Below are 23,789 nucleotides of genomic sequence, written 5' to 3'. Positions count from 1 at the left end.
TTTAACTAAAGAATAGTCCAATTAATCTACAGAAATACATGACAAACATCACTTGAGGCATTTAAAATGAAATTGTTAGCATTTAATTATACGTTTTGACATTGGAGCACTGGCCATGCAATATATTGTCTGCTCACTTCAAGTGCACTGTGTATTATAATGGCAGCAACATTAGCACAAGCTGACTTTGAGCTCACTGCCATGAGCGGCTCTCAGACTCTGGGAAAGAGGACAGACAGTCATCCACTGACAGGGTGGGCTATGGTCAGATGGATCAGATTGGGAATTACATTGACACTGAGATAATGCTAGCCATGAAGCTCAAATGCTTTGATCCACTTCACTAGTTGTCTTTGATATTCATGCAATATACCACATCACCTCTTCTTAATTACCACAATTAATTAATACCACAAGTTCTTCTGCTTAATTAAAGCTATACTTCAAGTTTTTCACATTGAAAATATATATTTTCCCTCATATTTTCAAACAGAAATGATTTATTTATAAGGCACACATTAGATAACTTTAAAAACAAAAATGGCCCTTAACTCAAATCTCTGCAAATTAACTATTTCATTAAAATTTTCTATACTTCTTCTTCCCTCAGTCATTTACATTTTTGTTCTAACTGCCGTGACATACTAAATAATCAAATGTGTGCAACCACTTAATTCTGTACATTAAATAATAATATTTGTTTAACTGGACAAGACTGATTCCATTTATTGCTGTACAATGCATGCATAGTATGTTATACTTTCAGGCTAGCTGCTCTGTATAATATGTACCTAACTACTGTTCAGCTGTGCTTATTTGGCAGTAACAAAGTTCACAGCAGAAGAACCTGCTTGACCCACAGTCAATGCATTCAGCTATCCTAGACAATGTCTGTATTGACAAAAATGCACTTGCCTAGGGCAGGCATTCCCCAAACATTTAGAATGTTTTAACATTAAATCATTTAAGACTTCCTAGAAATACAAAGCTACTACTGGAAAAAATGCATCATATCATGAAAAAAAAAAGTTGTAAAATGCAGGTGACTGGCATCCGTACAAGAGAAATATAATTAGAAAAAAGCACATTATAAATATGCTCTGTGTTGTCTGCCAGATTGCACAGGGCTTTGTTTTAATAGATGAACATACTTTATCCTCAGTTGCACCAAATGTACTTAGATTTATAAATTGACACATATTGCTTGGACTCTGTTCATTGTGCACTCCCGCCACAAATGAATTAACCAAAAACATTTAGCATTGAATATTACAATGCTTAATATGGATCACATACACTTTATGAGCAAACAAATCCTACTTGCCGGAAATCACAAGAAGAACAAGTATAAAATATTATTAAATAATCTGAATATGACTTTAAAAACTACCTTACTTATTAATGTTTAACAATTTTGTCCAAAAAAGTACAAAGATAGTTAAGGAGGAAATTCTGAATATATTTGTGTTTCTTAAGTTAGTGGTCCAGCTCTGTTCAGAAAACAAATGAATACTCACGACTTCTGTGGCACAGACTTGGTTGCAGGCTTGTTACTGGGAACATTGCACCGTTCTGCAAAGGAATTTACATTTAAATGTCAGAGCACTGTTTTGATTAAACGTTGTCCAAAAGCCGTCAAGCTATCAATTTAGCTTTACTAACAACATGTCACATAGCATAACGTTTTAATGAAAATTAACAATGTTCCTCTGTTGCACCATATAATTAATATTTCATTCCTAGATTTAATTACATTTCAGAAGGATTAAGTTGGCATGTAGATTACAACAACAAAGGAAGACCTACTTTGTCCATTGTATCCTGAGGTTAAATGTTGGGAGTCCTGGAAAAAAAGAGAATATAGTGCACTTTGAGGAAATTGTAGTGAAGACAAATATGTAGGATGTGGTTTTGCTTGGAGACTTAATTTATATTAAAAGAATTAGAACACACAAATCATGTGTCAGTCTGTGTAGGCAGAAGAGGAAACAGCTCATTTAAATGATAGACTTATTAAATAAGGACTTATTGACCCTGCTCTCAAAATTGTCAGTAAGATCAGGATAAGGGATTCTGGCCATTTAACATTAAGACACCAATGAGAAAACTGGGTGATATAAGAAGAAAATCACAAGTGGTAAATGGAAACTAGGCCCCAGACACAAGGGCTATGAACAGCAGGACAGCACAGCGATGGACTGTAAGATATGGAAATGTTAAGCCTTACCTCTGTCAGGCAGCCTTGTGCTGCAAATTTCTACTGCTGACATTCAGCATTTCCAGTGGAGGTGAGTGTGATCATTTTGAAAATACCAAGATAACAGTTTTCACTACAACCACTGACTACTACAAACTACTATGAACTACTACCAAGAAAACAGTCAAATTGTGTTGGTATTATCAAAGCATAATCCTATTGTTTCTGGATGCTTTTTAAACCTATACCCAAAAATTCTACTAGAACGAACAGTCCACCTATTTAGATTTTTTTTTCATTTTAAAATAATATTTATTTTTTTAACTCTGACATAAAAATAGGCATGTGTCAGGGGAGCAAATTTAATAAATTATGTTTTCACATAACTCCCAGAACATGCTTATTTCCCACAGATTATACAATGAAACACAATAAAAATTTTCCTGATAATGATTTGCTGGGGGGGGATCTGGCAGATAAACAGTCAGTGTGACAAACGTTAAGCACTGCTATGAACAAACACAAACGTATGTGGTAGAAAATTACATTTTATCATTGATTTATTGTCCTGTTTTTGGACATTTGGAAAAGTCCAAGGTTGTACATTTCAGATTTTTTTAAAAACATACATCTTTTGACTCAACTGCAGTTTCCCAGAGTACTTTCTCATGGCAAGCACAAATCCAGAGTGTCCCATATTCACTGAGAGCACATTATAAAAGTAGTAGAATAGAAACAATTTGAACAAAAACAACATCCAGTTATAATCTGTGGGATCATTCTGGACCTAGTTCTGGCTCCACTACACAGCTTTCCAAGTCAATCCCAGCTGCCACTGCATCGTGACCAAAAGCAAATAGATCTTGCATTGGAATCATCATCAAATGGATCATCAATACACTATAATTTGTAAAAAAAAAAATTCTGCTTCTATTTTCTATTACTTGCTTCTTTAAATTATACATTTTGCAAGAGTTAAAAAAGAAAGTACAGCAAACTGTCTTCTATATTCATCACTTTCAACTATAATTGTTTTTCAATATAATACTTATAATCTCCAGTATCTTTCTTTTCATCAGTGTTCAAAATAATCATATTACTCTTGTTGTTTTTGCCCTAAATGGGTAGATTACTAATAATATTGCAAAAGTGTTTCATTCACTACTCTAATTTCATACTAACAAAAATAAGTTAATAGTGAGCTCAGTTTCTGTCACTGAATGCAGTCTACATGATAGTTACTACAATGAAACCTTTCAGCTAATTCTTTGCTGTAGCAATAATTTCATATCTCCTAACTGTAGATAGACCACATCAAGTGCAGTGCCCCATGGGGGAGCATACTCTTCTTCAGAAGCATAGTGTGAGGTGTGAGGACAGGGGTGCTAAATTCTGCTCAGAAAGTCTCCACTGGGCTTCAGACACAGCATTTGCTAATAATGAAGTGTGAGTGTATTGAGGACCACACTTTTTCACTGTAATACAGTATACGGTTTTCTTTTGAAAATACAGACATTGTGTTTTCAAGGGGATCTTGGCACTCAATTGAAAGTTGTGCTTATTAAGAGGAGATATGTTACAAGTAAGACGCCAAGTGGCTGATAAAATTCCCTTCCACTCACCAACTTCAATATAGATAGGAAAGTAACTTGATGTGTTCTTTGAAAGTACAATTTTTCTGATGACTATGTTCGCTTTGTTCACTTCTTTAGTTTTGAGGATACTGCCTGTTTTGTTCTACTGGGAACATCTGTATGTTTCAGTTTATTTCAAGGATCTAAAAACCTGACTGGAGTCAACTCCAGTGACTCATATCACTGATGATACTTTTCTCTACTCTTTTTTCCCCCTGAGGGGAGTTAATTGTGTCTTCATGTAACATTGGTGAATACAATAAAAGTGAATTCAGGACTTATCATGTGCAACTTCAGGGATGCTGATTACGTAAAACGATTTGAAGGCTAGGAACCTTGTAATTTATATCCATGGATATCTTAATCATAATGCTACATTATTTTATTGTTACCTAAGAATGATGGCAACATTTGGATTAGCTGACCAAATGGCTTATTCTGGCTTATTACAGAAATACAGATCAAAAGTACAATTTAAAAATTCATTCAAGCCTTAGAGAGATCACATACCATCATCAGCAATAACTGGATTGTTGCTTAATGCAGTACATTCTCCTTCTGCTGACTTTATAGACCTTAAAATGTGATAATACCAAAATTCACAATGTTTTATAATCCCATTACCTACAATATAACTGAAGCTAGTGAGGTTCCAGTGTATCGATCACAGCGATATTGTATAAGCAGGTATGGCAAATTAATGTCTTAATGGATAACTTCATTTAATTAAATTTACGGTCTTCCAATACTTGGTATATTAAACAAGTATTACTTAGCAAACTGCTGGATAGCAGTTCTTCCTAAGCACACAATCTATACTTTTACTGTACTGCAATCTATACTATACTGCAAGCTGACATAGTTGCAGACAGATGTTAACAGTAGCAGTACAGTTTTTTTTAAAAGGTGCATACTGTAAGATTTGGTAATAGCTATGTGTAACTTGTCTATAACTATATCTGATCACACTTAGAAAGAAATACCTTACTGGAGGGCATAACAATTTGCTGCACATATAAATGTGTCAATCAAGAATAATAATTACAATATCTTGCTAGATAGAAAAGGAACTGTTTTTATAAAGTTTAGCAATAAAGATATTTTACAGAAAAAATGATTCATTCCAGCATTTTACAAAGTAAATTACTAATAATTTAACTTTTGACAGTGTTGTCTATGGCCTATTACTGTGTGCTTGAGTCTTCTATTTTAATGTGTACACTCTGAAAAAAAATATAAGCACTGTGCTTTAGGTAATCTTTCTTTGGAGTTGTGAAAGATTTTTCTTCTTAAAGACATTAAACTTATCATGTGTCCTCATGTCTGAAGAGTGAACTTTGAAACTTGTGTGCTTACCTTGGATGGGATAGGAAACTTGGTCTGATCCGCTTTGCCTGGTGTGTGAATGGCAGTCAAGGGAGGAGGCCAGGAATGGGTCATCTCCTGAGAAAGGAAAATGATACGTCACCTTCATTTAACAGTACACACTAGTCTCCATCTTAATGCGCTGCTTGGTTTGCCCTGCATGTGCTGGAGCACCATTAATGCTGAAATATATTCATATGAGTCAAGGATGGCAAACAGTTCTATCATAATTACTGCAGCTCACAGGCCGCAGAAGGCTCATACATATTAATGGCAGAGACAGAAACTAAAGCATAATGGGCTCCTTAACCTCCCATTTAATTGGTGAATATTTATTTATTTTTTCCTATCTCCCCTAAAACCTACCCCCTTTAATGTTTCACAAGTTCCAAACTTCAAAAAGATCATTATGCCTTGGCGACAGAGCAATATATGAGCTATGCCTGTAGAGGTTTGTTCAGAGGTGAGATATTCCATGCTGTATTAGACATGAGTGGGTGTCTGCAGCATTCTGCTGTTGATAGCCTGGGGCTGATCAAATGTAATCTAGAAAACCTCACAAAAGATTTCAGTTTTCACTACACGTTTGTTTTGATGCACGAGACAGCCAAAGTAGTCCTTACATATCCCATGCATTTCATACATTCCAGTTCATTCATTTTGCATGTATTTTATTCATCACACTTTCTAAATAGTACTGTATATTTATTTTCTCTCTTTTAATGAGAATGCAAACTGCATAATGTATTGATGCAGGTTTATTTAAGAGAACATGTGTGAAGGAATGAATAAACAATTTTTCTTATTATTTAACATACAGTACAGGCCAAAATAATTCTGTATAATTAATGTGGGTATAAAGTACTGTACTCTGTATGTGCTAGTGTATACTGGCAATAACTACAAAAAGTGCTCTAACATATTCTCGATAAAATGAACCCATTATAACAAATCAGTTCTCAGTTCAACAGCTGGTGTAACTGCCTGAAACCTGCTCCAATGCAATCTATCACAACCTGCAGATGAGGACTGCTATTCTCTGAAAGTAACAAGTCTGTTAGTAATACCTCTTGACCTCATCGCATTCAGGTGCTGGGAAAACTTAATTGCATTTCCTGCAGCAATTGCTAGTTCAAGCAGAGTAAATTATAACTACATAACAACCAACATTAAGATGATATCATTGTAGTCCATAGATTATTCAGAATTCAAACTGAAAGGTATTTGCCACAGACAATTATCTTCCTGCTTAACGTCAGCTCAAAGAACTTTACGGAAGCCAGTTGCAATGGGGTGCTGGTCTACTGAAACGTGCAGCCACTGTTGCTGCATGCTGGCAATCCTGGAATGATGAAAGCTACAGCAATCTTGCCATTGCCTCCGAATCTAAGACCCCTCCCAAGTGACAGAAGGGATGTGTCTGCAGAAAGGCAGAGTCAAGCTGTGTTATCTACTGGTAGGAATCACAATATTAGCAACAACCACAGTCTTATTTAATTGGCATAAATTGTGGTAAAAATGCATACAAAAAATAATAAAACCAGAGAATATGTAACAAATATTGTAAAACCCGAGAATATGCATGCCTTTAGTCAGTTTCCACACTTTTCCAAGGTGAAACGAAGAAGGAATGCCTAATTTAAGACTAAAATAATTGTTGTAAAACTAAAATAAATATTGTCAGCCAAAAATACCCCAGAAACAAAATCCTTGGAAATTTAAATCCTGTGTATTTTACATATTGTTCATCTTCATAATATGTGGATTAGGTCACTGATCCAAACAGAGCCAAAATTAAAAGGAAAAAAAAGGAGGACATAAACAATTATAAAACATAATGCAATATGTTAAATAGACATTTCTAGGGCTAATCACAGTGGATGATAGCTAAATAACATTACCTAGTACAACCAAGTACTAATAGTACTAGTACCAAGTCTATGTCAGTTTAAATTGAAGCAATAGTATATTTTGTTTCCAAACAAAATAAGGTTTTGTTAAATATAAGGACTACTGGCCATCAAACACTGGACTTTCTTTTAAATGCTAATGACAACAATATTGTAATTAAAAAACAAGGGTTGAAATAATAGTACAAAATCTCAGTTACACACTTTTAGAACATTATATATTAACAGCATTAATGATGAAAATAAAAAAAAGACTTAAAGGAATAGTTTTTATTTTCCTTTAATGGTTTAAACACATTTTTTTAAGGTATGTCTGTAGCAAATAGTAATAAAAGAGCTAAATTGACACTTAAAATTGTCAGCAGATATTGCTTGAATTGCGGAAACATGGATTGCCTATTTCTTCCTGATGTGGAGTAAAATAATTTATCTCACAAAAAACAAACATCTTGTAATGTATATATAAATAAGAAAAAGTTAGTTAAATTTAAAGTAAGCATCTTGCCAAAGAAAATATGGTAAAAACAGGATGATATATAGTACTTATTATTTAAAGTACAAGGGTAAGCATAAGGCATGTTAATGCTGATTGAAATAATATAAAGTACACATTTTATTACGTCACAGATTATAAGATTTAAATTCTCTGGGAAACCCAAAAGCTACCACTGAATAGTACAGTGAAACATTCTCACAGTACACCTGGTTGATAAAACCTGTTTCTTCAGAGATGTCATGTTATCCTTTTTATTCTTGATAACAACTGTAACGAATACGCCCCTGCGCACAACAGGGATCTTGGCTGCCTGGGCTGAAGAAGGTCTTCTTTAGCTCAGCCGGCAAGACCCCTGTTGAGCGACTCCTGGGTTCAAGCTCATGCGGTGGAGGGACGAACTGGGCCGGGAGTGGCGAGGGCACAAGCCTGAGAAAATGAATCCTTTACACAACTTTAACACTAGGGTCACCCTGGATAATGAAAGCTGGATAACCACCAGGGTGAGCACTATGCTTTTGATACATGTAACACTAATATGATGTTATACAGGTATATTAAATGCAGTATTTTTTCCTATCTGCCTACATATTTTGCTAAATGGTGTACCATGTCATGATGAATCTGTTTTTCTGTATACTATACAGTATCAACACCAACTAAGAAAATGACTAAAAAATGCATTATTTCAGACAGTTCTTCTCTCTGCACATTTCTTTATAATATGAGAGTCTTCAACTAGTAGTAAGCAATTATCATCTTCCCTTACAAGTTTGTAAGCTCATGGTTTGCCACTGTATCTGAAATTGCCATGTGTCATATTTTCTAACATGCACAGATGTTTTGGCAGTGAGGACATTATTATAATCAAAACTTCCTCTACATCCATTCAACCTTACAGTTAGCACTTTGTGTTCACAGTGTGCTTCTTATACCATTTTTTGTTTATTCTTACAGACTTAAAAATGCATTTGGATTATTTTCACATATTTATTTAACTTGTTGTTCAGGTGTGAGAAATTCAAATAATAAATTCAAGCTATTGTTATCAAACAAAATGTAGCTAAAATCTAGAGCAACCACCAAGAAGGAGATGCTATTTCCTCAAGATAGGAGATGCTATCTCCTCAAAATTCTCAAGTAACTCTGTGATCATTATAGTAAGGGCAGTAAACTGCTTTTTATTAAGTATATAAAATGGAGGGTCAAATTCAAGTTGGGGAAGACCACCCAGTGCTCAATTTCTCACCGGCCACTACAGTGCTATTTATTATAGAAGGCTTCATCAAGCAGTAAGAAGTACCTGTTATTATTCATGTTCATGCTAGTAGAGAGACAGTGTCTGAATAGTTCTTTTGTCTTTTTACCACTAAGCTAACAAAGCCTCACCTCATGTGTTGATTAATGGCTTTACTCTTTACAATTCTCCGTACAATTTGTACAATTTATATGGACACTTGGTAGCACTGTGCTATTCCCAGAAATTGTTTGATGTTAAAGAAAGAAAAAACCTAACTGAACTATGGGTTTCCATTTGCGGTTTCAAATTGTTTTAGAAGAGAAAAAGGAATGTACATTAGGACAGTTTAAACGTTTTTTTCTTATTTGTATATTCTTTTTTAAAGATGCTAGCAACATTTAAACTTAACGTATACCTTTTAAGCTCAATACTCAAACTTACATAGTGAATTTAGAGCATATACACTACCCAACTTTAACTTAACTTAATTGTGTTTAGTTGGGGCAAATTTTGGGAACATCCTCCACACTAATGGAGTGTGGCAAATATACAAAATATACTGATGGGCCAGGCTGTGACTGTTGTTGTGATAGCTTTTTGAGCCTGGGTATCTACAGAATTCTTGAAAAATTACTAAATGATCACAATCTATTTTCCTCACAAAAACTGTATTTATTGAAGGTGTGTAAGCCTGTATAGTGTGCCCACATAACTCAATAACTCATACATTGCAAATCTTCAATAAACATGCTTATACCTGTAAATAAGAAAAAAATAATAATGTGACTTTCACTGATACAAGAATACTGGGTAAATAAACAGTATTAGTAAATAATATATCATTACATGAGCATACCCCTGAGTGTATAAATACAGTGTAAATGTGGATATTTCACTTGGCAAAGCACAGTGCTAGTAATACTGTAGAACAGTATGAAGTCCTATTTCCCACCAGTACTCCAATTCACAATCTCACATGACCAGCATGATGAGTCATGGGTAATTCCCTCATTGAAGAGACCTTCATCCTTTAATAGGATTGACGATAGCTGGTCATTTCTTATATATATACAGTATAAAATAAATCTATATGTATATATATTGCTTTTCAGTTCTAATCCCCAGTAGCAGTCTCTATTGTTTCCTGCAATAGGCTCCCGACAGTCTGCCGTCTCTCTTTTCTTGGGACTTGGCTTGGGGTTGGGTGGGGATGAGTACTGTAGGAGAGGACAGCTCTGTTTCTCAGTCCTCTATTCTGTAAAAGCTTGCTGCTCCAGTCAGGGATTTGTGAGCTACCCACAGTGGCATTTATCTGGCTGTCATAAATCAACGCAGTGGGATCTGAAGGCTAATTATACATATGTGACATGTTTCTAAAGCCAAAAAGCCTCTCCACTATCATGTAGTGTGAATTCCTGCAAAGTGAATTGTAATGGGGAAAAGAGAGAAATTGAAAGATTCTGAATGAGAAACCAGCTAATGCAAAGGAAGAATCCAGAATAAATCTGTCAAACTAGATTCTACTTCAAAGTTCACATCTTTCAGCCTCCAATCTGATTAATCAAAACACTTCACATAGTCACTTAAACATATCAAATACTACACAAGGATATGCATTTGTTTACTTTTGTATATTGTATTTATTGTGAAGAGAATGTATATGAAATGCAAGAGGAGCTAAACACATGTACTTATTAGGGAAGACATGACATAAAAACAAAAATATAACATGCTGATAAACTTGCTGATTTTTTAAATGAAAGCAATTGATATAAATGCAATACTCCAAAAATGAAATCTCACAGTCTAAAATGAAGTACCTGGATGTTTTTTTTTCTTATTTACTCTTAGAATACTGAGGAAAACGGTCAAAAGCAGTCAGAAGTTCACATACTGTATGGCAAACTTCAGAGGCACTAAGTTCAGTGAGTTTCAGCAAGCACAGTTCTTGAGGATACAATACTGACTAGCCTTCAGTTACAATATTGTAACTTTGAGTGACATGGTTAACTGCAACTTCTTCACTGAGCTTTAACCAACAGCTTACTCTTCCAAATCTGATCACAAAGGCGAACCACGTACAAATGTGTCTCATATGTAACTAAGAAGATTCAGCATACATAATAAATGAACAAACAAGATAATTAACAAACCAGATTATTTATCCTGCCATAATATAGACATGATTCACATATTTACACCTCTCTATTGTCTCTGTGAGCTGATAACATTTAAATTCTGGCTAGAAACATATAATGGGTATAACGAAAGTGCAACATTTATTCACATGTACAGGAGTCCTGCTCACTGTTAACATTGGAGGGAAATATAACAAATCACCCCACATCTGTATACCATAAAACAAACACATTAAGGCACACAATCACATAATTATACATTTGACAATCTGATGTGGCTTCACTGTGACAGATACAGTATTCCCTCTGGTTTATGGTATAATGTACAAGTACACCATTCTTAAGGATCAGGAATAGGACGTTTTCTGTCACGAAATCTCTATTCCCATAAGTCATTGTGTAAAAAGGCAGAAATGTATCATTCTAAACTGTAGAATGTAAAAGATTTCTGAGCAACAGAGTATCGGTTTCTATTACCAAGAAGTATACAACTCTTGGTACTGTGACAGTGCTCCCTTGGTCTGAGAAAAAGAAGACTTTTTTACCAAGAACAAGCAGATGAATTATAAAAAAATAGTAAAAAAATGTAAATTGTATTCTAAATAATATTGTTAAAGGTGCCTCAGCTAATACTTCTCTCTTTCTCTTTTTTGGTGTTTTTTTTTTAATATAATGTAAATAAATTTTAATATCATGTAAATCTGTTTCTTTCTCATCCATACACAAAACAACCCTGTTTAACAGATTTCTCCCAATTTGTTCGTGTGAAATTTCTAAGTTTCCATTGCATGAATCTCGCCACTGTTTGATGGAAACTGTATACACTGTTGCAGAGGCGCTCAGCAGTGGCGGAAGAAATGTGACTGCTGCAGCTACACACAGGTGACCACAAGAGGGCACAGTTTTTTGTTGTGATTGATATTTTAATAAGTATGGATAGATGGGGAATTTACCCAACCAGCTAGATGTAAGGGGTTTGTATAAGGGAGCCCTGCTAGTTGTATAAGGGAGAAGTCATATTGTAAATATTGTAGTCTCTTCCAGCTAACAGTGAGAACTGGTAAATATTTAATAGAAAAGATGCACATGGTTCTTGGACAATAACGGGAGTGCATGTGTGCTAAAGAAGCAGGAACAGCACAACTTGAACAGTCTGAAAGTCAATTGCCCCCGAGGTCTGATAAAAGTCCTTTGACTGAATGTGGAAGTCACCAAATATATAAAAGACATATAGTTTTTAATAGATATACATATTTTCATAGATAAAATTATTATTGTGTACAGAAGGTGTAACTGTGAAATGTGTTCCTCATCACTGAATGTCAGGTATTATGATCAGCACAGGTCAGTAAGAAAAAACACCTGAAACTTCACCTGAGAAAGGGCATTGAATGAATCACTTATAAATAACACAACATAATAAAATGGTGGTACTTGTAATTATTCCCCAATAACACATATTCTAGTCTCCCTGTATTGCTGAAGGACTCCAGACACAAATATTGCTTAATGCATATGAGAGATATACTGTAATATTACAACTGGTAGAATTTGAAACGCAAATGTAATTACAATGTATAACCATTCTCTTTTTTAAGACATCGATTCAGAGTGATGCAATGGCCCTTGCTGATCTGTTCAGGGTGAAGGTTCATACCATTTTATGAAGCAGGAGCCATAAGCCTCTCACATCCTTATATAATGCACCTACAGGCAGGCAAGGATTCAGTTATTTACTCAGCTATTTAAAAGTGGCCTCTCTAACTCATTCTTTTTGACAGCTAAACACTGGGTTGCCTGGTAACCATAATTTGACATCATCTTCTTCCCGACGGGTTCCCATATTTGACAGGTTCACATAATTCTCCAGGTCAGGCAACTCGTTACTTACTCTTCAAATGACGTCTGTTTTATCATTTTAAAATTCCCCTCATGTAAATCCTCCCTGACCATAAACTAGCTCTGTTCAGCAGCTATTTCTGACACGAGTGCCGCCCTCATACAGACTCACCATGGTGTGCAGTTACAAAATAGATCTGAAGCCATGAATAAAAGCTCATGAACATGTATGTTCATTTTAATCACCCACGTCAGCCTCAGTCCGTGCACACAAATACAATCAAGAAAGGTGCCAACTTGTAAACTTAAGCAAAATATTAGACACCAAAAACTAGAGACTCTGGGGGTCAAACATATCCCTCTGGTGAAAATATCACAGGTCCCTCATTGTGTGCTGAGCTGGAGGGATTAATATACCATCTATCTAGTAGCAAGACAGCAGAGGAATCAGATACTCTGTTTCCGTGGAAGGTGAAAATGAAAAGAACATTTATTTTTCCTTTTTCCCAAAAAAGAATCCCTCTAGGCAAACAGATAAAAGCCTAACGTCCTTCAGTGCTCTTCTGGTCTCTTTTGATCCTCTTGGGATTTTTTATATGTAATGAAAAATAGAATTGAATGTTAAGTCTTTGTTTTTGCAGGGACTAGAATTCTTTACACAGGAACAAACAGTAACGTTTTGCTTGTACCACTTTACCTAGAAACTTTTTTTTTTGGAAAGAGAAGAGGCTGTGTGTCCTCAGCTATTACAATGTTTAATTAGTGCAGATGAAAGAAAGCAAACCATTCTCACCCGAAGAATTTCTTCCACACAGCTGGATTCATTTGAAAGGCTAACCTGAAGAAATAAAAAAAGGTTGTTTAGAAAAAAAGTTTGAAATGACAGTAGATAAAAATGTAATCATGTTTCTAATGATTAAAAACATGGTATAATGTTTAAAAAGAGGATACATGATTTATTTCTTCTATGTGGACATTACACTGTCACAGACACAGAAGCTGAACTAGCTTAAAAAGTTAGATTTCCTTTACAAAATCTGGCAAAAGTGAACCATTGAATAACATACTTTTAAAGATTGAAATTTCCTAAATAAAAGGAGACAATAATATTATTTCAATAACACACTTTTAAGAGGGTTACCTTCTTATATTGAAAATGAAACCATTAACAATTAAAAAAAGTCTTCAAAATAAAGTGCTCTTATAAATGCTAATATTTGCACTTCAAAATATTTTCCACTTTCCCCTGGAACAGTGCTTGTGATGTTGTATTGGGCTGTATGAGTTTTAAAAAATGCCTCTTAGAAGTGTAAATTCTTACACACTTTGATAATGTGTTGACATTATTAAACATATCCAGATAAAGACTGCTTCCAGCAATGTCTGTGTGGAACCGTTTTATTTTGAAAGCGTTCCAATATAGTCATTTATGACTGTATCATAATGACAAATAATTGAAACATTTCTTCTGTGGTGTTTCACACACCTGAAGAAGTTCCACAGCTTAAACCTTGTGTGCATTTTCCAATCATTTTTCACAGTGAAATAAAGATCTACTTCTTCCATTGAAGCTTGCATATTGACAAAGATCCTCTCTCTAACTCCTTTAAAATAAATGATAAAATACGTGGAAGATTAAAACATCTTACTAAGTAAAACTATTAATACAGTAACTATAGGTGATATACTGTACATGTTATATTTACCACAGTTTTGTTATTGATAAATCTATTGATTCATCAGACAAACCTTGAACTGCAAAGGCACCAATGAGAATTGCCTTGCTCATCTCCTAATACCTATGTGAATTGCTGATTATCATGGTCAAAAACACAATTAATTCCTACAAAACATAAAACATACTAGGGCATGTTTACTGTGAGCTGATGACAAAGCTATGCATAGTTTCCTCCACCAATCAATATACTCTGAGCCTGTGCTCATCGCAAGACAGCAACAATATATCTCTTCCTGAGTGATTCCAGGCTCAGTACTAAAGTTATAGGATTTAGGGTCAATTTATTTGCACACTTCCCGAGGTGAGCAAAGTATGGAGTTTTGTCAGTAACTAATTTAAGGCAAGAAGATGATTCCCTACAAATCAAAGTAGACAACTGACTAAACAAAGCTGTTACAAGAAAAACTACAGATGGATTCCTTTGGCATCTTGTTTTTTTAAGAGAGGTACATGACTTATTAGTTGGACCTCACATGTTTGGGTTTGTCTGGTTTATTCCTGTCATGAACATGGTAAAGTGAAAAAAGAAGATTTACAACCAGCTGAGTCTCTGCTCTCATTGTATGCAACAGAAAAAAAAGTGTGCTTGTGGAGATTTCAGAACCTTGTCAATGTGCACATTCAGACGTGGTGACATCACAACCAGCATGCAGTGGCTTAACCCTTAGATCCTTAGATTGATTTTTCAGTTAAAGTTTTAATATTATGGATATCATAGACTTAGAATATAAGTTCCTCATGCATTTGTTTAGAATTACAAAAAAGCTGTCTTAATTCACTAAATGTTATCCAAGGCTTATACATTTATAATATATAATGTAAGCTATATGGTATTATAATGAAAAGCTAGAAGAGTATGTTTTAATCATGCATTTTCCAAGAAAGCAAGAAAGCTTATAGCCCTGTCGGTAATGACTGCAGTGTTGTCACTAAGGTTCACCGCAGTCAGTGGGCTGAAGAAGCCAGTCTCACACAGCTGTACGGGTTGTCTTCAATGCTCTTTGAATGATGTCATTGTGCCACCAGCATGAACTGAGGCGATCTTTCTCAGAAAAAGGTCACTTGGTTTTAAGGACAATTTTTAGAAAGGCAGAGAAGTCAGTGGGGGCTTCTGCCAAACTGTATTGTGCCGCATTCTGAATTAGAAATCTTCTCTTATTGATGTGTGACAAGCTGTTTACTAATTTTTGTTCAGGCCATGGTAAATGTGGGGAAATACGGCACCCAGAGTGGAGTAAAATTAGTCAGAAATGAAAATCACTCACAAATCTAACCTTACTCATGGTAAAACATTTTCCTTACCCATCACACTCTCCAAAATGCTCTATAAGGAGACTTTGATTGAAAAGTGATATACAACAGAGAATACATTTTGTGGATCTATGGGGTAATCAACTCAGAAATCCACCAGACTCCAATATAACAAATAATGGATGAACAATTTTGATGAATAATCATGTTATTTTATGAGATCTACTGTATAGCTTCATTTTACAACTGTTAGGCTGATTTCTGAATGCAGCTAAGATTATCACCTGTTCAATGGAGAGCAGGAATAGGAATAGGAATAGGAATTGCAAGTATTTATCTACAGACAGAAAAAAAATTATTATTTTTATTTTAAAATAAATTGCTTATTTTGAAGTATATAATAGCTCATTATGTGTATTATTATAGATTTTTCTTAATTAAAAGGAAAACTAAGGAAACTACCCTGTACATAAAATATAAACTATTCTATGTTGTTCTGGGGATATACTGTATATCATGCCTGGGGTAATAAAGCTTGAGGCATTAAAATTTCCCCTGATGTGATATATATGCCAGAACTGCATGAGTGGTGTATGTATTGTTTATAACTTGCCTACTTGTCTCTTAGTAGAAGGCCATTAATTACTATACTTTTAAAAATAATTCAAATCCATCAATTTTTAGCATTTACTGTATGCATCTGCAATGTTGTATAGACCATCATGGATTATGCAATTTCATTTATTTTTCTATTACTTCAGAAAAATAAATCATACACCTATGTTTATTGTGACATTTTGCATTTTAAAAACATAAGAAAGAGCACAATTGGATGATGAGGATTGCCTCAGGCCTCACCTTCACCAAGGTGTGGTCTATATTCCTGGAGCTCCATGACCCAAGGGTTAAACCTTACTTTTACAAAAGGCACAGCTATAATTTGCTGGATTTGTTGCTGTCAAAGTACTGATCTAATCGGTGCCAGCGACTAAAGATTTTTATCAATTCCTTGATAAGACGAGACAGAGACAAGAATTAGAGTGAACCAAAAGAAAACCTAGTAACTCATAGGTTTTTTCAATGACCAACTGACACCCTAGAGTTTTGTACGTAAACACTACTAACACACAAGCCTTTGTAAATCCATAAACTTCCTGTTTGCTGAAGGGCAGCAGTTAATATTCTGTTCCCATGGAAACAGTGTTCATTCTTTTACAAAGGGAATCTTATCAGATTTTTTCTTTTCTTTAATACAATACACCAAGTGTTACTGTACAGCATATTACTCTGAAACTTGTATTTCACAATTACCTCAGGTGAACTATGTAAATATATATAACACAAAATAAAAAGTGCTCTTCACTCAATATTAAAAACACATTTCGCTAAATAATTATAATACTGTTAATAATTTTAAAAATATGTGTTACTTTGAATGTAGAGAAACTCAATTTAAATCTATGTTAGAGATATTAGATATTCTTCCAGGAAATGGTCTCAATATCACCATCCTTGAATTTTCAAAAGTCTTTTGTTGTCACAGGGAAAACTACATTTGCACCTATAGTACAGTGTAAACAAAATAAAAAGTGATTTTGATAAATTTAATCAGATAGGAGAGTAAAAGAATATATTTAAGGCTCCATTAATGTTTAAGTGTCACCTTCATTTTTTCTTATTTTCAAATTTTATTTTACCACAAATCGCTTATGCAGAACTGTCCAGCTGAGATCTTATTTCCTGTCTCCAGCAGGGGTCCTTCATATACCCTCCATTACAGAAAGATTGAATTGGTTTACAAATGATTTTTCTTGGATACTCAGTTTTGTCATTCAATAGAGCAGGTGCTGGAATCAGGTACCATGTTTCACAGTAAATCATAGAGGCAATTCCAGTGCCATAACTCAAGCAGAACTTTCAGTGAACAGCCAAGCACTACCATACATTTTGCTACTGAGTTTGAGGAAATTATTCTAATCCTTGAAAACTAAAAGCTCCTTAATTTAAAATAAGTATTAAAAGGCTGATGCCCTAGAACTACAGTGTGTGATATTTGAACCAGCAGCTTTGAAACATGTAATATTAGCCTTGGAACACCAGAACATGGACGATTTGTGACAAAACAAACTAGTTGGTAGGTTATTAATGTGCATCACACTGATATTTAAATTGAGGGTGTAGACCTCTTCTGGGGAAATTAAAGATATTTTGTGTGCTTGGAGGCACCTATGCTGATAAGGTTAGAAAATTGATGTGTTTGGTGCTCATGCTAACAATGGAGGTCTTAATGAAGAGATATAATGAGATATAATGATAATGGAGCATACTAATTTATAAAGTGATATTGGACTATTAAACTGTAATACTATGAAGTTAGTTTAAATTAGTATATTCATATCAAATTAAGAAAATAAATGTTAACAGAGGACCAAAGAGGACAAATAGCTATTATTAATTTAAGCTAACAATTCTAATTATTACATCTTCAGTTAAAAAAAAACTTGGGGATTTTAAACATCCTTGGAAAAAGAATAGTGATTTTTAGCCATATGTATCTCATTATGTATTACAGCAAGCACTACATCTGAAGGGTTTGTTTCTTTCAAAAATAATAAAAAGGCTTTTAATTGGCAGATGCAATGATCGCTTCAAGTGGCACTAATCTCTGAAAGTTCTTTTTTCAATGCAGCACTCTGGAAAAATGTGTCAGTCACCTCGTTCTGCAAGACTGCAGAAACCTTTCAGCAAAAAGAAGACCTATTCCTTTGAATTATGTGGAGATCCGGAGAATATTGCACAAGCAATTACTGGGGCAGAAATACGTTTTCTCAGAAATAGCTGTTCAGAAAATGGCTACACGTCAGCAACAGATAAGATTTTTTTTAACAGTATCAAAGTCCCCAACAGCTGTGATATTCTCAGCACAACTCAAATTGTGCTTAAAGAGGAGGCACAGCAGCTTTAGTAACAAATGGGTAATATTTAATATATCAAGAGAAAGACCTGAAAAGGCCTTCTGTGTGTCAGTTTTTTGTAGGTGAAGGATGAAGACATAATTGTGTCTTTGGTTGTGAATAACCAGATGTAAATAATATGAATTACCTGCATTTATAGCACATTTTATCTGAGAAAGATCCCAACAGACTTTAGATATACAGTATGAAGGATCCTTCTGATGCGTGGCTGTCATACTCTGCTAGAACTTTATGGAGATCAGATTTTAAAAGCCCAGAGAGGACTCTGGCTATGTCACTGAGACCAGCATTCTAGTCCTACTGTACTTTGTCCTTGGATCACCATACTGTGGCATTTGTTTGGTCATTGTTGTCCAAAGGGAAGAGTGCAGGGCACGCTTGGCAACATTAGCTTTGGTCTACCCCACAACACTGACCTTTGTGATCTTCAAGCAGCCTGTGAGCTTACAATGTTGTCAGCGAGAGCTGCATCACATCTCCAGGAGATATCAACTTTTCCTGCACATGCACGTCCCAGAATGAAAACCCTGATGTGTGTATATTATAGAGGAAAGCACGAACAGTCGTCAAACTCTCAGGCTAGTCTCAGAACCATAATGGTGAACCATTGTGGGAGAGCATAAAACTACATAAATCAAGTCCACAGTTAAAATAAATACAAATTAATCTAAAGTCGTGGGGGTCTTTGGTGAAGAGGTTCTGATTAAATACACAGACAATGAATAGCATGACAGATTCCAATAACCAATCAATTTCATATCAGAAATTGAATTTTAAGTGATCATTACTCATTGCATAAAATATTAACTTGCAAGGTGCCAGTGATTATCAAGCTCTGCTGCAATTATATATAAAGAAGAAAAAAATCTTCTTTTTATACAGTATGCCACTTGCTAATATGCTTGTTCCAGCAATTCTGAAATCCAGAATTAATTTCTTAAGACGTATACAAACTCATTTTCTGCAGGATTTTAGTAATCAGATATTTCAGTTAATTCAATTCATGATTCCCCCTTGTTTTTTCCTCATCTTTCTTTTAGCTGAGATATTTGTGTTTCAATATTGCGTATTGTTGGAGATGTGTGTGTTTTCACACCTTTAATCTGATTTTCACACTTCATTCCCAGTGCTCTGTCATGCCACAATCTCCTGCATTTCATATTGGATACTTAAAACTGCACTTCCTGCGATCTGTGAATGTCCTCCGTATAATCTGTGACCCATGTGACAAATACCAAAACTTTTTCCTGGTGCCACAGTCTAAAAATCAGTAATTCTTTCCTCTTCAAAATCAAACCGAAGGTATTTAGAAGTCAGCTTTTTTTCTTCAAAATGGAATGTGTTTTTCACAAGTGTAGTAAATATTAATTGAATTGTGTTTTTATTTAAAGATATGTAAAATATTACCACAAATATGGTAACGACACAGGTCACAGAATCAGTAAATCTGATTACGTCTACTCTGGTGATGTGAACATGACTACTGAATGTATTTCTTCAAAAAATCATTTGAGCTTTCCTTAATGATACTCCTCATTTAAACAGTTTCTCAATTGACATGCTAGCAGAACTATACACAGTATTTGTGGTTATCTATAAAAAAGCAGTTCCAAAACACTCCCCCCACAACAGCCAAACACATCTAGCAGCAGGGGGAACAGAGGGGGAACTGGAACTGCTACACACCAGGGATGGCAGCATCCAGTTTTAACAAAGCCTGAGAATTTTACTCTGCAGGCTCGCAGAGTCCAGCACTGCTCATTTATTGAAGACTGGACCCCTCCCTGGCCCCAGTGGGAACACAGCAGCAGAGATGCTAACACAGAGTGACAGCAGGACAGGGCAGGAAAGTCCCTGCGGAGCGCTCAGCAGACTCTGCCACCTCAGCTTAGCCTGACTGCTGCCATAAGGCCAAATACCATAGTGAGATTTATTGAAGAGATGCAGTATATCTGAAGTCTCTAAAAATTCTCCAGCCTGAACATCATAAAGGGACTCGTTATGATTCTTTGTTTCACTTATATAATATGTGTGGTATATAGGAGTAACTTATGCAATATATACTGTAAGTAATATATGTATATAGTAGATAAATGCATTCCTAAATTTAAAGCCATAGACATTATTGCAGACAAAGAACCCAGGAAGTGTCAGAAAGCTATTGCTAAACTTCCTAGGTTTGTGTTCTTTTTTAAAGAATATATATATAAGAATACAAATTAGCTGAAAGCCTGAGGGGTGCTTGCACACCTTGCCTTCCTGAACACTCGCTTCTCCATCAGCCTCCAGCACTCAATACAGTTACAAGAGGAACAGATGGAACAAAGGGACCTAATTACCATGCAAAGCACAACATCTTTCAGATGCTAGGAGAAGCGTGACTGCAGGAAAAGCTGGTCCTGGGGAAATTTCAAAATATGACCACCCAGGCATAAAGCAGAGGGCCAGGCTTCAGGATGGGAAATATGCAATCTCAAGGTATTTTAATTCAGCATTAATCTTCACTCACTAATCATTCAGTATGATATTCACACCCATGTGCACAGTTACACTAAAGCACCTACTCTCCGTGGCAAAATTAATGAGCTCAATCTGCATTTACAAATTATAAATGCAGGGGTCACACTAGGGGAAAAGGGCAAATAAAAGAATTACTTTCCAACTCAGAAAGTGTCAGCACTGATCATTTCAAAAGGTGACCTTTTTATTTAAAAAAGAGACAAGGTGTCAGAGGAGACTCTCTGAATAGTATGTAACTTAGGTAATCAGCCTCAAGTAAGTTAATGATCTCTTAGCTGTTGTGATATGTATATGATTCATTAGCAATACCACTAACCATATTCTTAATCGGATCTGTGAAGAAGACAGGAGTGCCATCACTAACCACTTTACTGCTATTTCAAGCTATTGCAACATTAATTATTTCCACCAGCTATGTGGCTCATAGAGGTCCTGCAAATGTTACTGAGTGTAATGTTCACAAATATCTGTTCTGTTTTTATATCCATTATGCTCATTCAGGCCTAAAACATTTGTATTACAAAATACAGGGTTATTTCATAAAAAAGCACAGCAGTGGGTATAGAAAATTTGTTCAGCACACAAGAAATAACTTTTACAATATTATTTCTACCTGAAGAGCTTCCTATCCTGGTTGGACAGGATATTTTCTGAAATCTCATCTACTATTCAAAAAATATAGAGCTGAAGGACTTGTATTTTTTCTGACCCCTGAGGACAATGCATGTCTTCATAAGATCTCTGTATATCCAGCTTTCTAGAAACACTTCCATCAACAGACGTCCGAGATGGAACTGCTGAATAAGCATTCATAATCAATGAGAATAAAAACACAAAGCATCGGTGGCTTCTGAAATAAGGATCAAGAATGCAGAGCAAACTGCATAACTCTTGGAAACAGACACACCTGAATAGCTAGTTAAAAACAATGTAATGATAATCTTCAACTATTATAACTATTTCAATAATCTGATTTTCATAGGAAAATGTACAGATAAAACTTCATAGTCAAACAAACCATAAGCATCATTATGGTCATACTGGTGAACAAACAAAATAAAGTAACCAAGTGTTGAAAACACTACTGACAGGATTAGGAACACAGCAGCCAGATGTAAAAGCTTTGCTACTGTATAAGCACATTACACAGATGAGAGTGAAATATTAACAGGAATAATGACACTTGTTGACATAACATCTAGTGCAATCTTCTGACATGTTTTAGAACTACTTCCTTCTATACTGCACATCTTCTAGGAAATGAAAAATAAGCAAATATTAAAAACATAAAAATGAACCAAGAAACCACTGCAAATGTTGGAATACTATTTAATTTTTGTGTTGATGTTTAAGATAACAGTTTCACCATAGAAGAGAGATTGGTTTAAACTGCTTAAACAATTAAGCAATTAATGTCTATGGAATTCAAACTACAGGGTGTTTAATATTATGTACATATTATATACATGCCAGACTACTGACATGGACAGTTTTCTTTACTATTCTACATTAAAATAATTATGAGGTACTGTATCTCTCTGTACTATGGATACTACAATTCCTACTAACAGGCTTCATATTTATCTGCTGTTCCATACTTAATGAAACTTTAACGACTTTGGAATACACTTATGTATCTGTATTCTGTCTCAGAGAATGTATAAACATCTGCTATTTACCACATGCTGCTTGTTGTTTAATAATTGTAGTTTATATCGTTTAACAAAAGTAAAAGCAGTAAAAAAGTTTCTTGTAAACCTTCTATGAACAATAGTGATTTTCACATATACTGTAGTAAGCATGAAACAAAAAAAATTACATACTGCATTTCCCAACTGCAATCATGAATCATTTTTTATGAATAATGCAAATATATTAACTTATGAAGCACCCTTGCACACTTTGTAGTCTAAAAATATATAATTTAGTTTGAACATTTTCACATAGCCTAACTAAACCAGCTAGTTTGTGCAGAAAGTCTCAGGCCTTGAAAACCATTCTGAACGTGTTGCAAAGTGAAACATACTGCAAGCATGGCAAATCATCCTCTTTACAACACTCACACACCAGACACCCCTTTAACATCAGAGCCTTCCACTCTCTCATTCCAAGAACCTTTATTCACTTCGACCCCACTATATATGCCACTAACTCTAATTAGATGGAGCAGTATGTTTCACATGCATTCCAATTATGCAGAGAAACATCACTATAAGCATTCTCTCTTATCCTAATTATCTGTTACTAATTTAAATTTTGGCTATGACTCTGCTCAGAGTGATGTTAATGTAAGTGTTCCTGTCAGCTGAAGAGTAATTTGATTTAGGCCTTGCTGCAGTCTAATTAAATGTACTCTTTATGCACAGTATGCAACTTTATTTCCTGGCCCATCGTGTTTTATCATTACTATGAAAATGTACAGTGCATTATAGTTAAAATGTTGGAAATATTTAAGTATCTGTATTTACAAAACCTTATTTTAGTGTAAG

At 34.9% G+C, this 23,789-nt stretch overlaps 1 protein-coding gene across 1 annotated transcript in view; it reads right to left on the bottom strand.

Annotated features, from left to right (window-relative positions):
- Positions 1–23,789, bottom strand: part of aff2 (ALF transcription elongation factor 2) — a 172,848-nt gene that overhangs the window by 67,773 nt on the left and 81,286 nt on the right. The window contains exons 7-10 of the mRNA XM_088926059.1: positions 13,610–13,654; positions 5,188–5,274; positions 1,807–1,843; positions 1,518–1,572 (exon numbers count right to left, since the gene is read on the bottom strand). Of these exons, the coding sequence (XP_088782185.1) occupies positions 1,518–1,572; positions 1,807–1,843; positions 5,188–5,274; positions 13,610–13,654 (224 nt within the window). The remainder of the gene's footprint in view (positions 1–1,517; positions 1,573–1,806; positions 1,844–5,187; positions 5,275–13,609; positions 13,655–23,789) is intronic.

The sequence above is a fragment of the Atractosteus spatula genome, chromosome 9 (assembly GCF_055471065.1).
Source record: "Atractosteus spatula isolate fAtrSpa1 chromosome 9, fAtrSpa1.hap1, whole genome shotgun sequence".
NCBI lineage: Eukaryota > Metazoa > Chordata > Actinopteri > Semionotiformes > Lepisosteidae > Atractosteus > Atractosteus spatula.
This window is presented reverse-complemented; position numbering and strand designations above follow the sequence as displayed.